This window comes from Mesoplodon mirus, assembly GCF_964341445.2.
Source record: "Mesoplodon mirus genome assembly, chromosome: 13".
NCBI classification, from domain to species: Eukaryota; Metazoa; Chordata; class Mammalia; order Artiodactyla; family Ziphiidae; genus Mesoplodon; species Mesoplodon mirus.
This window is the reverse complement of record NC_138989.1, coordinates 23664024-23679561: the sequence shown is the minus strand read 5'-3', so window position 1 is coordinate 23679561 and position 15538 is coordinate 23664024. Positions and strand designations below refer to the sequence as shown.

Here is a 15538-nt window from a genome sequence, read left to right as displayed (position 1 = left end):
TTAGCCAACTACTCCTTATTGTTTCAAGCACTTTATCAATTTTAACTCATATAAATTTTTATTTTTATTTTTTTTGGCTGCACTGTGTGGCTTACAGGAGCTTAGTTCCCTGACCAGGGATTGAACCCAGGCCATGACAGTGAAAGCCTGGAATCCTAACCACTAGGCCACCAGGGAACTCCCTAACTCATGTAATCCTGATGTGGGTGTTCCTGTTTTACACTTGAGTAAACTGAGGCACAGAGATTCTGAATCACATGCCCACAGTCACACAGTAAGGAGATAAAGAGAATGTGTGCAAAACACTTGTCAGTCCTTGCCCCCTAGTAAGGGCCAGACACAGGCTGTTATTTTTGGAGTTGTGCTGTTACAGGGAGGTAGGTGCTGCTGTGGGTAGGTGTTCACAGGGAGGAAGGTGAGAGCCTGTTGATAACCGTTTCCTGGTTTTAAACCTAAAGTTGATTTCATTCCGAAGATCTCGTGTGTTTATCCCCTGAGAGTTCCTAGTGCCTTTTCTTTGCAGTCCTTCCATTTCATCCTATGCAGTCATCTCCCAGGCCCAGAGGGGTGAGGCCATTCCCAAGGTCACAGTATTCTAGTCACCATCCCCTCCACCCCCTCACCAAGCTCAGAGCTTCCAACTCTAGACCTAGGGCTCAAGTGGCCCTTCTGCAGTGCCAGTTATGTGGCTCCATTACAAACTGCTCACGTTTTTAACTTGGTCAGTGGGATGTTATTCCTCACTCTGACATTTGCTTCCCGCCTGGTAGCTAGAAGTTTCCCCCAGGGGCCAGGGCTGAACTTTGGCTTCCTGAAGCTTCAAGGTTTGGGTGCCTGAGTGAGCCCACTGCTGGTTGCTTTTCCCTGGCTAACACCAGAAATCCCCTGAACACCCCCTGGGTCTTGTTCCAAGAGGGAAAGGGGTCAGTAGAGCTGGGGGAGTCCCGTACTCCAAGCTCTCCTTCCTAGGATTGGCTCTGGGGCCAATCTCTCCTTCACAGGTTGGCAGATCTCACCAGCCTTCCATGACTGAGGCTGCGACTGGAGGCCAGGAATGCTGCTGGGTGGAATGTGAGTGAATGGGTCCTTTGAGCTGCTCTCTGGGGCCCAATCTCAGCTTCCTGGAGTTCCTGAATGAACATCTGTCCTGGCTCACTCAGTTGCAGAAGACCCATTGACCACACCAGCTTTGCGATTGTCAGTGGCTGCAGGCCCAGCGTGCAGCCCAGTGCTCCGCACTTCTTGTTTAGAACCCACAGCACGTAGGCATTGCCTTGCTTGCACAGCTTTTCTGATTCTCACTGCATTCCTCTGAGGATTATCTGGCCCATTTTTTTAGATAAGGTGGATACCCAAGGCCAGTGATGGCTCTGGAAGGCCAGAGCAGCTCTTCTATTCCTGGTGACCACACTGTCCTCACCACTTTGCCAGACCAGGCTGTGAAATGGGGAGAAATGCTCCTGTTGTGAGATTGCTGGGAAAACCGGGCATGGCTTGGTGCTTTCAGGCTCACTGTAATTTTAAAGACTTGCATGAAGAGGGCTCTAGGAGGAGTAGACATTAAGAAATTTCACTTTCAGTTCCACCAGCTGCTTGAAATGAGCACTTACCATGTAGCCCAGAGGAGGCTACTAATGATTAGACCCATTTCATGTTTTAAAATTATGTATTAGGAGAATGTGTACAAAAGTTATATTAGGATACTTGAAATATGTGATATACTGTAATTATAGCAATCTTTACAGGTAATATTTCATTTATCCTTATAATGCAAAAATCAAAAAGGTAAAAAGTACAATATAGCTCATGTTTAAAAGTGCATGAGGGGCTTCCCTAGTGGCACAGTGGTTAAGAATCTGCTTGCCAGTGCAGGGGACATGGGTTTGAGCCCTGGTCTGGGAAGATCCCACGTGCCACGGAGCAGCTAAGCCCATGCGCCACAGCTACTGAACCTGCATTCTAGAGTGCGTGAGCCACAACTACTGAGCCCGCGTGCCACAACTACTGAAGCCCGTACGCCTAGAGCCTGTGCTCCACAATGAGAAGCCCGCTCACCACAATGAAGAGTAGCCCCCGCTCGCTGCAACTAGAGAAGGCCCGCGTGCAGCAACGAAGATCCAGTGCAGCCAAAAATAAATAAATTTATTTAAAAAATAATAAAAGTACATGAGTTAGTATTTAAGATTCTTAAAAGTTACTTTTTAAAAATAAAAGTGAAATGTAAGTTCTTAAAGTTCAGATTTTTTTTTTTTTTTTTTTTTTTTTTTTTGTGGTACGTGGGCCTCTCACTGTTGTGGCCTCTCCCGTTGCGGAGCACAGGCTCGGGACGCGCAGGCTCAGCGGCCATGGCTCACGGACCCAGCCGCTCTGCGGCATGTGGGATCTTCCCGGACCGGGGCACGAACCCGCGTTCTCTGCATCGGCAGGCGGACTCTCAACCACTGCGCCACCAGGGAAGCCCTAAAGTTCAGATTTTTAACTGTCTGATTTGGGGATTTGATCTTAACTATATGTACATTGTTTTATTTTAAAAATACATGTAAGTGAGTAATTCTAGGTACCCTGAGTCATACAGTCTCGAAGCAGGACAAGATAAACTCCTGTTCTTTATCATATTATGAGAAGGTACTACTGTTGCCTTAAGCTAAGTTCAGTTAAGCAAGTCTGTGTTCCCTAGCCCTGAGCTGTGGGGATGATTAGATTAGGGATAGGCATGTGCCCTCGTATGGAGTGAAGGAATGCGGCCTCCCCACCATCGAGCAGAAGCTCCCAGAAGAGTCATCTATTGTATGTATGGATGGAGGAAGTATGTGAGCCTGGAGCTGCTGCCATGAGGGGCTCTAGCTTGAGGATAAAGCAACCACAGGAAAGGACAAAGAGAAAAGGAGAAAAAGGGAAAACAAGGCTAATATTCTTGGTGACAGTCTCTGGATCAAACTGCTCCTGAAGCTTATGTACCTGTGAATGTTTTTAAGCTCTGGGACCCACTAAGTGCAGTTTTGGGTTAAACCCATTTGAGTTGTGTTCTCTCCCACTTAGCAAAAGATTCTTAACTGTTATCCTCAGTGTAGGGATAAAGAAGCTTTATAGTTTGCCTACTTTTCGTAGGCTCCTGGGCACCAGCTACGTACCTTCTGAACCTCAGCTCTGCTCTCATTATGGATAAAGGCTGATACCTGGACATCTGTCTGCTTCTGGCAAACACTGACAGATTTCCCAAGTACATTCCAGGATCCAGGAGAGGGGACTGTGCAGGGGCTCGTGTGAGGGCCTGAGCGAAAACTTCTAGGAATGACCCCAGTAGGATGAGACTCGAGTTTTTCAACACATCCTGTAGCCCTGGCCAAGCATCTCTCATCCTCAAAAGAACATTTACAGCAGCCAGTCTACCAGGATGTTTCACAGCATTGCCAAAAGCCTCTTATACTCCAGTGAACCATGTGATTCTGTAGGGCATTCCTTTGGACCATTCATTCATTCATTCATTCATTTCTGCTCACTTTCTCCAGTCTAACTACACCATCTTCTGAGCCTGCTTCCCTTTCAAGGGCTTTGCACTTGCTGCCCTGCTTCCCATATGCCCTTCTCCCAGATCCCTGCACAGAGGCTTCCTCATTTCCTTCTGCCCTCACCTCTGCTCACCCCCTCCCCCAGGGGTTACTAGGGTAACATCAAATAAGTTAAAGAGCTCTGGGTTTTGAAGTGTAAAGAGCTAACATTTATTAAGTATCTACTGTGCTGGAAGCTTGACTCTTCAAGTAATTACTGACATTCCTATTTTTCAGAAGAGGAAACGGTCTGAGAAGCTAAACAATTTTGCATAAGAACATCCAGTTATTGGGCAGAGCCATGAAGCGAAGTCTCCCAAGCAATGTGCCATTGGTTAAATTAGGAAAATTCCCCTGCTGCAGCCACAGGCTGTGGTGGGAGACACTCAAGACAATAATGAATTTGCTAGTGCTTGGCAAACTACAAATGTCACGACTTCTGGCTACCATTTACTGGGAGTCTCCATGTGCCAGATGTTTACCATGTACCATCACACTAAAAGTCTCAGAACAACAACTCCAAGGAGATATTTTTTCATCATTTCCATTTTGCAGATAAGGAAATGGGCTCAGAGAGAAGTGATTTGCTCAAGGTCACACAGTGACAGCAGAGATTTGAATCCTGGGTGGTAGGTTTTTTTTTTTGGCCACACCCTCCATGCAGCTTGCAGGATCCTAAAGTGCTGAGTTGTAACCACTGGACCACCAGGGAATTCCCCTGGGTGGTCTTATGTAAGAAAATCAGAAGCTGGAGCATCAAGGCCTTAACTTTTGAGGTCAACATCTATCCAGTCTCCCAAGGAAGGACACCTGGATGCTTCTGACCTGCTCCTCCAACCCCACCCCAGGTACCCCTGGAGTGAACATCACTGTACGTGTGCCTCACAGAGCTGAACGTGTTTGGGATATGAGCCTAGAACCAGAATTATAGTCAAAGAGTTGTGGGTGCTTTGTCAGGCTTGGTGCTTCACATCTGATCCCCGTGCGTCTGACTCCTCTTTCTCCCTTCCCTGGGCTAGGCCCACACCCTGTTGCGAGGCCTACTCTGTCCTTCCTGGGAGCTGGGACTAAAAGCCCACCACTCTGGAACTACTAGAGAGGTGGAACACGTCCTCCCAGACTGAGAGTTTAAGACCGAAATAGCATGTGTCTGCTGTTGCCCTGCTTATGGAAAACAGAAGCCTATGGAATGTCAAGACTGCACAGTGAAGTCTTTAAGAATGTCTGGGTCACATGGCATTAAGGAAACGGCTAGTGAGATCACTCAGGGCTTAAGACCTCCCCTCTTAGGGCTGCTTTGGGCCCCTTAGCAACCTGTCCCAGGCTCTGCAGCTCAGGCCTGGCTCTTCTAGTCCCTTCCCCTCTCTGGGCCTGTCTCCTGATAAGTTACAGGGGAGTGTCAGATGACAACATGGTTGTGACTTACGAGCCAAAAAGTGCTGGACCTAAGTGCAGAGCTATCATTATGACTCCATGAGTTGATAATCCATGGGGTCAGAAGTAGGCTGCTGGGAGCTAAGTCTATATAGATACAATTGGCCCATGCTTCCCAATAGAAAATGTTGGTAAGAGCTAGGTTCAAATCCTGCCTCTGCCACAAGCTAGTTCTGGGACTTCAGGCAGCTGACATCACTTCCCTGCACCTCAGTTTCTTTAATTGTAAACTGGGACTAAAAATAGTATCTACCTCCTTGCTAAAAGATTATAAGAGATGGTGTGACCAATTTGGAAAACAGCTTGCCAGTTCCTGAAAAGGTTAAAGACCCAGCAATTCCCACTCCTAGCTATTTACCCAAGAGAAATGAAAATGTCCACACGAAAGCTTCTACCCAAATGTTTATAGCAGCACTATTTACAATCACCACAAGGTGGAAACAGCCCAAATGTCCATCTACAGATTAATGGATGAACTGTGATCTGTCCATACAATGGAATGGTTTTTGGCCCCAAAAAGGAATGGAGGTACTGATACATGCTACAACGTGGATGAACTTTGAAAACATGCGAGGTGAAAGAAGCCAGACACAAAGGCCAAATACTGTATGACTCCATTAATATGAAATGTCCAGAAAAAGCAAAACTATGGAGACAGAAATTTTAGTGGTTGCCAGGGACTGGGGGAGGAAGGATGAGGAATGACTGGTAAGGATAGGAATTTCTTTTTGGGGTGATGAAAATGTTCTAAAACTAGATAATGGGGATGGTTGCACAACTATAAATATGCTTAAAACAATTATACACTTTAAACGGGCGATTTTTATGGTATGTTAATTATATCTCAATAAAGCTGTTGGAAAAATAAAAATTAGAAGAGAAAGTAGGTAGAACTCGGGGCAGCGAGTAGCTCAATAGTCGTTCGTCATTAATCTTACTAATTAGGCCTCTCTAAAGCCCCAGAAACAGTGAGCAGGGGGAAGGAAGGGGCTGCTGAACTTCTAGCTCAGCCTAGGTCTTTAAGCCGCCGAGTGTCCCTGGGCGTGTCCCCGGACCCATCCCGCGTCTCCTCAGAGTTCCTCATAAATGAATGGGAGAACAATCCCCACCCACGTCCCTAGGGTCTCGCGAGGAGTGTGGGGGTTCAGGAGGCAGAGGCGGAATTCCCAGAGGGAGCCTTCGGTCTCGGCCTGGTTGGTGCGGCAGATGTCGGGCCAGGCCCGGGCTAACCCGGAAAGGCCCGAGAAGCTTTTTCAGGTGAGTTCTAGTGATTGGCAGCCCAGGGGGGAGGGCTTCGGGTGACGGCTGCCCCGCCCCCTCACGTCGGGCCTGTTGGCGCCAGCCTGGGGGAGGTGGGCGGGTCCCGGGGTCTGCGGCGCCCATTGGACATGGGGGAGAGGAGGTGCCAGGGAAGGCCTAGGGTCCCGCCCCCTGCTTTGTGGCGACCAATGGGAGCGGCTCGTGGGCGGGGCATTGGCGGCGTCGGCGGAGGTCGGGCGGCTGAGGTGGCTGAGGTGGCCGCTGAGGCTGAGGCGGCGGGCGCGGCTGGGATGGCGAAGAGCCGCGGAGAGAACGGGCCGCGCGCGCCTGCAGCCGGGGGGAGCCTGTCGGGGACCCGGGAGAGCTTGGCCCCGGGTCCCGACGCCGCAGCCGCCGACGAACTCAGCTCTTTGGGCTCCGATTCAGAGGCCAACGGCTTTGCCGAGCGCCGCATCGACAAGTTCGGCTTCATCGTGGGCTCGCAGGGCGCCGAGGGCGCGTGAGTATCTCCGGGGCTCGGCGGGGGGGCCGGCGGCCGGGGGCGGGACCCGCGGGGGGTCCTCGGCGCGGACAGAACCGCTCTCAGAAAGGACAGACACGTCTCCCTTCCAACCAGGAACAACCGACCCCTTGTCTCCCTTGCTCCACCCCCACCTCCCCCCCAGCCGGACTGACCCACCCCTAGGAAGGGCCGACAGGGCTCTCCTCACCAGTGCGGACAGGTCGACAGATACCTGTCCCAACCCCAGCGCTGCCACCCTCGCCTTAGGGCTGGCTGACTCAGCCAGCCCCTGACAGGCTCACAGGTGACCGCCCCTCCCCCAGCAGGCTGCTATTCTCCATACCCAGCCTCCCATGAGACCCACAGACGCCTTTGTCTCAGCACCCCACTACCCCCACTTCAGGGGGACACCTTAGGCAGACTTCAGAGGGACGGGCTGCCCTGCCCCCACCGCACTCCGGGACAGACTGACCCTCACCTCAAGACATACGGACCTCTGGATGAATTGACATTGGTCAGCTCCCTACCACGTTGGGACAGACAGTCCCTTCCCCTCATGGAAGCGTCAGAGAGTGCCCCCCTCTCCCCCCTCAGAGGCAGGTTTCTCCCTGTCGCCAGCAACAGGTGGGCAGGCACTGCCCCTTCCCAGTAGCCACAGGATGATGGTACCTCACCTCCAGGACAGACTGTCACCTGTCCCTGTGTATGCTGTGGAAGCATGCACCTCCTCTCCAAATGCAGACTGTCGGGCAGGCAAGGAGACAGCAGGGCCCCTGCTCATAGCACACCCCGGTCCCCACACCCAGGCACCCAGGTGGCAGGCAGAGCAATGTGAGGCAGTGGAGCAGCACCTTCCCTCCAGGCGGGGTAAGCTGAGCCGCCACAGAACTCCCTGAGTCCAGTCCTCACAGAGATCATAGGTATGGGTTGGTGATGCCCTTAGGAAAGATGGACTCCAGACCCCACTCCCATCCCAGCTGTCCTATCAGGCTCTCTTATGACTTATGGAAGAGCCTTAACCATCTGTAAGATCCCCACCCCACACCCCATAAAGGTCCCTTCTGGGATTTTCCACAGTCCCAATGCCTCACATTCACCAGGCCTCCTTCTCCTTTGGAGAATTGGAGAGAAATGCAGGCCTCTCCCCTAAGGAGAGTTCTCTTTTACCCACTGGATCTGTCTCCTCCAGCCTCTTCCCAGTTGCTCACAGCAAGCTAAGGCTACTCCAGTCCAGGACTCAGAGAGCACCCCTTATTCTGATCCTTCACCCTGACTTGCAGCTTTGTCACAGTTCCCCAGGGATTAGCTTGTGAGAACCCAAAGGGTACTTAGGGTATATTTTTGAATTGAAGAGCAGACACCAGGGATCAGGGTCCTGGGAGGCATGAGGTCTAGAAAAGTGGGAAACGAGTTCCCAGTTGCATATGTGGGTGCGTGGAAGGAAGAGCTCAGATTTGCTGGTGAATTCTGGGAGATAAGAATTCCTACTCCATGCTTATCAGGCAGTTAACCAGGTATCAGGGTACAGAGCAGTGTAGTATAGTGGAAGAAGGCCAGATTTAGGAAGAAATCACTCTTGCTGGCTTTGTGACCTTGGGCCAGTTCCTGAATCTCTGAGCCTGCTTCTTCACTGCAAAGGGAAACAGTAATACCTACTCCCAAGGTTACTGTGGGGATTAAATAAGATCAAGCATTCGAAGGTGCCTAGCATAATGCCTGGCTCAAGTAGTGGCCCAGGAAAATGTTGTTTCCTTTCTTTTCCTTCTAAGGGTCTGAAAATTGATGAGAAAATGAGGGCGTACCTCTGGTATTTGTGGACAGAGAGGCCCCAGTGGAAGCACCTCCCTTTGGCTGTAGTCCCCAGCCAAGCAGCCAGACATCTGTCTTTCCCACCCTCCAACCGCAAACCAATGACACCGTCTGCATAATTGGTGTCTGTAGCGCTGGGGCTGAGGTGTGATTCCACGTCCCTTCCTCTCTCCCTGCCTCACTTTCTTGACCCTGTTGGTCAACCTAAAATCTCTGAAAGCTTGGATGTTCCCTGTATAGTTTATATTGTTGTTCAAAAAAAGCCAAAAGTAAGTCCCTGCTCAAGGCCATAAAAGAGGAAGTTACGGGAAGTTTCAGGGTGACTGCCCTGAACCCAGTCTCGTGGTTGAGGGCTAGGAGACCATGTGCTAGCCCAGAGAAGTGAAACATTAGCACTGATGGCTGCAGTGGAGATGGCAGGGACTCTGGCTCCAGATTAAAGGTCTGTTTCAGCCATCCTGGGCCAAAGGTTGTCTCAAGACTATCAGTTTTGGCAGTTGCCAGGGGTTAGGGGGATGGGGGAAGAAAGCAGATCAGAAGCTACCTCACTCAGGTGACTGCTAGGTACCTGGCGTGAGTAGATCATAAAATCATAGACTGTTAACGCTGGAAGGGATCTTACGAGTTTGACTAGCTTAACCCTAACTTATTATACAGATGAGGAAACTGAGGTCCAGAGAAGAGAATAACTTGCTTAAGATCACACAGCACAGGGCTTCCCTGGTAGCTCAGTGGTTAAGGATTCGCCTGCCAGTGCAGGGGACACGGGTTTGAGCCCTGGTCCAGGAAGATCCCACATGCCACGGAGCAACTAAGCCCACGCGCTACAACTACTGAGCCTGTGCTCTAGGGCCCGTGAGTCACAACTACTGAGCCCACGTGCCACAACTACTGAAGCTTGTGCACCTAGAGCCCGTGCTCCGCACGCAACAAGAGAAGCCACCACGACGAGAAGCCTGTGCACCGAAATGAAGAGTAGCCCCCGCTTGCCACAACTAGAGAAAGCCCACGCACAGCAACGAGGACCCAACGCAGCCAAAAATGAATAAATTAAAAAAAAAAAAAAGAAACATCACACAGCACATTAGTGTCAGAACCAGGACTTGAACCCAGGGTTTCTGACTCCCCAGTCAAGACTGTTTCCACTGCCTTTACCACCCATTAATATAGCATATGGCCCCAGCAGTAAATCGAGTGCTGGACAGGTAGAATAGAAGGTTCCTAGAAGAACCTGTCTGCCCTCACCTTCCCTGGCTCAGGTCAGCACTTTTGACTCCCTCAGCAGTGTGGGAGGCTAACAGGGATGGCCCAGCAAGGATAAGGCTGTGTTGTCATTACCACTTCATTAGACTGACGAGCTTCAGGACTGGAACCAGGCTTTTTTTTTTTGCGGGGGTGCCGCGGCTTGTTGGATCTTAGTTTCCTGACCAGGGATTGAACCCAGGCCCTCAGCAGTGAAAGTGTGGAGTCCTAACTACTGGACCGCCAGGGAATTCCCTGGGACCAGTCTTATTCACTTTTTCCTCAGGCCTGCAGAGAAGTAAATGCTCAATTAATATTTATTTATTGAGTGACATTTACCAGCACACATTTCAAATCAGGAAGCTGAAAGTGAGCTTAGAGATGGCCATTCTCATATGGATAGGTAAACTGAGGCCTAAGAGAAGTGATTAACCTCACCTCTTCAGTCAGTCAGGAGCAAAGCCAGAAATTAAACCCAGAACTCCTGATTCCCAGCCCTAGGCCTTTTCTACTTCACCTTGTCCGTCTTTTTTTTTCTTTTTTTTTTTTTTTGGCTGTGTTTGGTCTTCGTTGCTGCTTGTGGGCTCTCTCTAGTTATGGTGAGCCGGGTGGGGCTACTCTTTGTTGTGATGCACGGGCTTCTCATTGCAGTAGCTTCTCTTGTGTGGAGCATGGGCTCTAGGGCATGCAGGCTTCAGTAGTTGCAGCATGCAGGCTCAGTAGTTGTGGCTTGCGGGCTCTAGAGTGCAGGCTCAGTAGTTGTGGCTCGCGGGCTTAGCTGCTCTGCGGCATATGGGATCTTCCCCGACCAGGGCTCGAACCCGTGTCCCCTGCATTGGCAGGCGGATTCTTAACCACTGCGCTACCAGGGAAGTCCCACCTTGTCTGTCTTTTGAGCCTACTCTACAGGAAACCTTTGCTGGGCTCACGATGGTCCCTGCCTGCCCTTGAGCAGTAGCCAGTGAGTGGGGAGAGGCAAGAGAGCAGCCAGCCAGTGAAGGACCCTGTGGTGGCATGGGCACAGACAGGAATGCTGGCAGCATTAGTTCTTTTGGCTTGGCTGGCAACTGAGCTGGTTGTTGAAGCCCAGGAAGGACCAGAGGAGAAGAAGTATCCTCAGCAGGGAAGGGTGGGAGGAGTGATGTTACCATTCCTATCACTTCAGGGTAGGAAGAGGAGACCTGTTTGTGGCGGGGTGGGGGGTCCCTTCTGAAGCATAGAGGACTTGGTCAGGAAGGGAAAGAAGGATATCAGTTGGATACCGGGTCTCTGCCCTGAGCAAGATGGCCTGAGAGGGGTGGATCCCTGACCTCCCTTTCCTTTTCCTATGTGATTGCCAGGACTGGCCTCCTGAAGCTGGAGTTTCCCACCCAGCTTCAGTCTGCTCAGTGCTTCAGGCCAGATAAGGTGAGAAGCTATGCTCTCTGGGGTCCCGTGGGTGTTGGCTTCCTGTTAGGGGAGAGAGGGATCTGAACTGGGCCCAGGGAGAAACATCTGGAACAGCAATATTGTCTTTTGCTGATTCAGTTTCCCTGTCCCCTGGGCCCTCCACTACTCATAGCCAACTATGGCAGCCCTATGACTTTGAAAATCTTAGAACTGGCTTAATTGACATCCTGATAGTTTGGTCTGTGCCAGTTATTGTTGGGCCAGGGCCCTCCTGACAGGCCAGGGCCTGCCTCCCCGCTTTTCCACCACCTTCTCCAGTTTGTAAGTTCAGAACATCCTCTTTTCTTGAGCTATTACAGTTTCCAGGAGAGTGTGGAGCTGGCAGTGGAGTGGTCCCTGGGTAGCCCATCTGGAAAGAGACAGCTGCACATGTGGAACCCCAGTCTATGATTCTGGGCCACAGATTCTTCATTTTCTCTCCTCCTTCTCTTCCTCCAGTTTCAAAGGAAAATCCGGTTTGGTAGCCCTGTGAGTGTTCTAGGGCCTCAGACAAGACTTGACTTGGTGAAGGAGGGGGCCAGCACACCAGCTGCTGCCCTGGGAAGGTGCCTGGGTGTCCGCCTGCTAGGAAATCCTAAGCTGTGGGAAAGAGATAAAGCGGTGGGACCTGCTTGATGTTTTGTCCTCCCAGCATCTGGGTCTGAAACAGGACCTTCAGGGGGCCGGTGAGGCCTGGCTCTGGTTCAGCCTCGCAATCTGTTTACACCACGGTTGGAAAAGAAGGTGCTCTGTGCTCCCTCCTCACCTAAGCTCTGGAGTCTGGCTGTTTGTGTGACCTTGGACATATTGCTTCAGTTTTATGGGCCTCAGTTTCTCACTGTGAAATGGTTATGATAATACTGACTTTGCAGGGTTGTTGTAAGGATTAAATGAGCTGATGTTTGAAAAGAGCCTGACAACACCATAGGTGTTGTCAGTGAATGCTCAATGAATGTTCTACCTCCTCATAGAGACTGGAGTAGCTAGCGGTCCTGTCTTTTCATTTCCTACTTTCCATCTCTGGCTGTGATGATGAGCGTCAGTGAGGTCCATCCACTGTGGGCAGGAGTGAACCCTAACCCATGGTGAACCCTTACGTTCCCCTGAGAGGGGTGGTTATCCCATTTTGTAGATGAGTACACTGAAGTTCTAAGAAGAAAGCGCCCAAGGCTTGCCAGCTGGTAAATGGAAGAACTGGGACTAGAACCTGTTTCTCGATGCTGAATTCAGTGACTAAACCTTGCTAAGGTGGAAGCAGGCAGGGCACCAGGTGCTCACCAGTCCCTGAGGCCCCCATACCCAGAGCAGCAGTTAGCAGGAACCTGGCTACCTCCCCATCCCAGTGTGGAAGGCAAGGCAGGTCTCTCAGTACAGTCGAAGTCCATGGCCAGCCAGGCCAGAGAAAGACCCAGTGAAGATCCTTGGGGAGGCCCTGGAAGCCTGGCCAGATCAGGCCTGTTCTAGCCCTCCCATAGGCCAGAGTCTACACTGCTCTTGACCCCAAAATACTGCGTAATGACCATCTGACTTTGATATCCAGTGTGTGCCTTTTGGAAGAAGTGTTTCTTTGTAGGTAAGGCAGGGATTATGCACCCCATACAGGTGAGAAATCTGAGGCTTGGAGAAAGCTTACAGTTAGTTAACAGTGGAGCCAGATTTGGGAGGGATCCCAGATCTTCTGACTCTCAGCCCATTGCTACCACAGCTACATGGACCTGCCCATTCTCTTCCTCACTCCAAGCCAGTTGAACCTCAGGCCAGGATGCATTGCCCACCAGAGCAGAACCCAGTCGTCATCCACCCATTGTCAGTGTCCTAGCTGATCACTCTCTTTATCCTGCTGGCAGCACACCTGACGGGGAAGAGGCCTCCTTTAGCTGCTTTGTCTGCCCCTGGCAAATCTGCTGCTATCCTGGGCCCAGGGAGGGAGACCCTGGCAGGGAGAAAACTCCTGGCTGCTCTGCTGGCAAACCAACTCTCCTGATGCTTGACCTGCTTAGAAGCCCCCTTTCCAGGATTTTAGGGAAGCTGCCAACTTAGGCTTTCCTTTTCTCATCTTTCTCTTTCCCTTCTCTATCCCACCCCACCCTACTCTATTCCATGCTCTGTCCAGTTCCTCAGAGGCTGGCACAGCTTACCTCTTCTCTGCTCTTCATGTAGGGAAGTAGGCAGCAGACTCAGGAGCCTGGGAGAGAAAGCCAAGGCTTTACTTTCACCAGTTTATCCATCTTAGCAGTGAGTTTATTTATTTATTTATTATTTATTATTTTTTTATGGTACACGGGCCTCTCACCGCCACGGCCTCTCCCGTCACGGAGCACAGGCTCCGGACGCGCAGGCTCAGCGGCCACGGCTCATGGGGCCCAGTCGCTCCGCGGCATGTGGGATCTTCCCGGACCGGGGCACGAACCCGCGTCCCCCGCATTGGCAGGCGGACTCTCAACCACTGCGCCACCAGGGAAGCCCTATTTATTTATTTTAATTTTTTTTTTTTTGCGGTACGCGGGCCTCTCACTGCTGTGGCCTCTCCTACCGCGGAGCACAGGCTCCGGACGCGCAGGCCCAGCGGCCATGGCTCACAGGCCCAGCTGCTCTGCGGCACATGGGATCTTCCCGGACTGGGGCATGAACCCGTGTCCCCTGCATCGGCAGGCGGACTCCCAACCACTGCGCCACCAGGGAAGCCCAGTGAGAGTTTATTTATCAAACATTTATTGAGCCCCTACTCTACAAGCCTCTGTGACTGGGACTAAGGATACAGAGTTGATCAAGACATCTGTGTCTTGTAGACCTCAAAGCATTCACAGACTGGTTGGAAAATAGAAGCACAACCAAATCATTACAATGTTGAGCAATAAAACCTGTAATGGAGGCATGTGTTTGCTCTGGGAATATATAGGAAGAAGCAGCAAGCTCCATCCATAGGAGCCCAGAGAAAAGACGTGGCATTTGATCCAGGCCTGAGAAGGAGCAAGGAAGGCCATTCTGTTGTATGGGAGGGGGACCCGTGTGCAGAGTCCCCCCAGAAGCCGGCTGTTTGAGAAATGTGGTGTGCCAAGAGGTGACAAGAAGAATGGGAGGTGGGAGGATGACGTGAAGCAAGGGGAGGGTAGCAAAGTAGGTTGGACAGACTGTGACTAGCCTTGAATGTCAGACTGAGGTCTCCTGTGTTTCATCAAGGTCAGTCTGGTGCTGGCATGGAAGGTGGCATAAAGAGGAGCTGAACCACAGGTGGTGAGAGCAGTTGGGAGAGGTTGGGACATTGGGCTGCAGAGAGGCCTGGAAGAGTCCTGGAGCTATGAGGATGAAGAGGTCAGCAAGCAGGGCTTGGTGCCTGATTGGCTGTGTGGCCTGAGGGGAACTGGGAAGGCTTTGGCCAAGCTGAAGTGGCCCTAGCCATTCTGGGGCCTTCTGACCACAGGGAAGGAAGGCCATCTGTGGCCTTCCTTTGAAGCGGACAGTGGGCTGCTACTGACTGTGCTTTGTCACAGCCCTGGGCTCCCCAAGGTGCCTGGCATGGCTGGCACGCTCAGGGCACATCAAGGGTTTCTTTGTCTCTCTCCAGTAGGAGAGTGGGTTTGGCCTGGTTGGGAGGGGGTGGAGTGAGTGGAACTGAGCTTTGAGGTCTCTGCCCAGTAAACATATTGGATGGCAAGGAAGGCTGCAAGAAGGGCTAGACTCCTCTCCAAGGAGAGAGGAGTAAGGCCTGAGGGCATGGACAGCCTACCTTAGGGCGGTATGTAGCTGGGGAGGGTAGGTTTGGGGCTTTTAGGCGCAGCCTAAGCTGATCAAGGGGAGGCAGATGGCAGCTGAGGGCTGACTTCATCTCACCTTTATTCTGTTCCTGGAGCTGGTGCCTCAGCTGGGAGGTGGAAGCAAGTCCAGTGCCTATGAGAAAGTGAACCCCTCAGCCCTTCGGGGCACCACCAGCCATTTCTCAGAGATGATTCTGGCTGGATATGTGGATTTAGGCTAATATGGGAAAGGTTTCTGAACCCAGGGGTCAAGGTGCCAGTGCTGGCTCCACCACTGCCCCTGGTGGTGTGTGACTTAAGCACGTCCTCTCACCTGACCATGGGGCTAATGCTCCCTGCTTTTCATCCAGCACATACTACGTGTGCAGCCATGTGCTAGGGTCTGGGGACTTGTTCCTGCCCTCCCAAGACCTAGAGCCTAGCAGGGAAGTCAGACATTCAACAGCAGATAAAGGTGTGGTCTGTGTACAAAAGGATTGTGAGGATCAAATGAGATAACTGGATTAGGAGCATGTGTAAACAAACACTGCTGAACAGGGATCAGGAGACCTGAGTCCTGG

The 15538-nt window shown here is 51.5% G+C and overlaps 1 protein-coding gene across 1 annotated transcript in view; it reads left to right on the top strand.

Moving 5' to 3' along the window:
* Positions 1-6451: 6451 nt before the first annotated feature.
* Positions 6452-15538, top strand: part of TBC1D10A (TBC1 domain family member 10A) — a 30763-nt gene continuing 21676 nt past the window's right edge. The window contains exon 1 of the mRNA XM_082640171.1: positions 6452-6741. Within this exon, the coding sequence (XP_082496297.1) occupies positions 6533-6741 (209 nt within the window). The 5' untranslated portion in view covers positions 6452-6532. The remainder of the gene's footprint in view (positions 6742-15538) is intronic.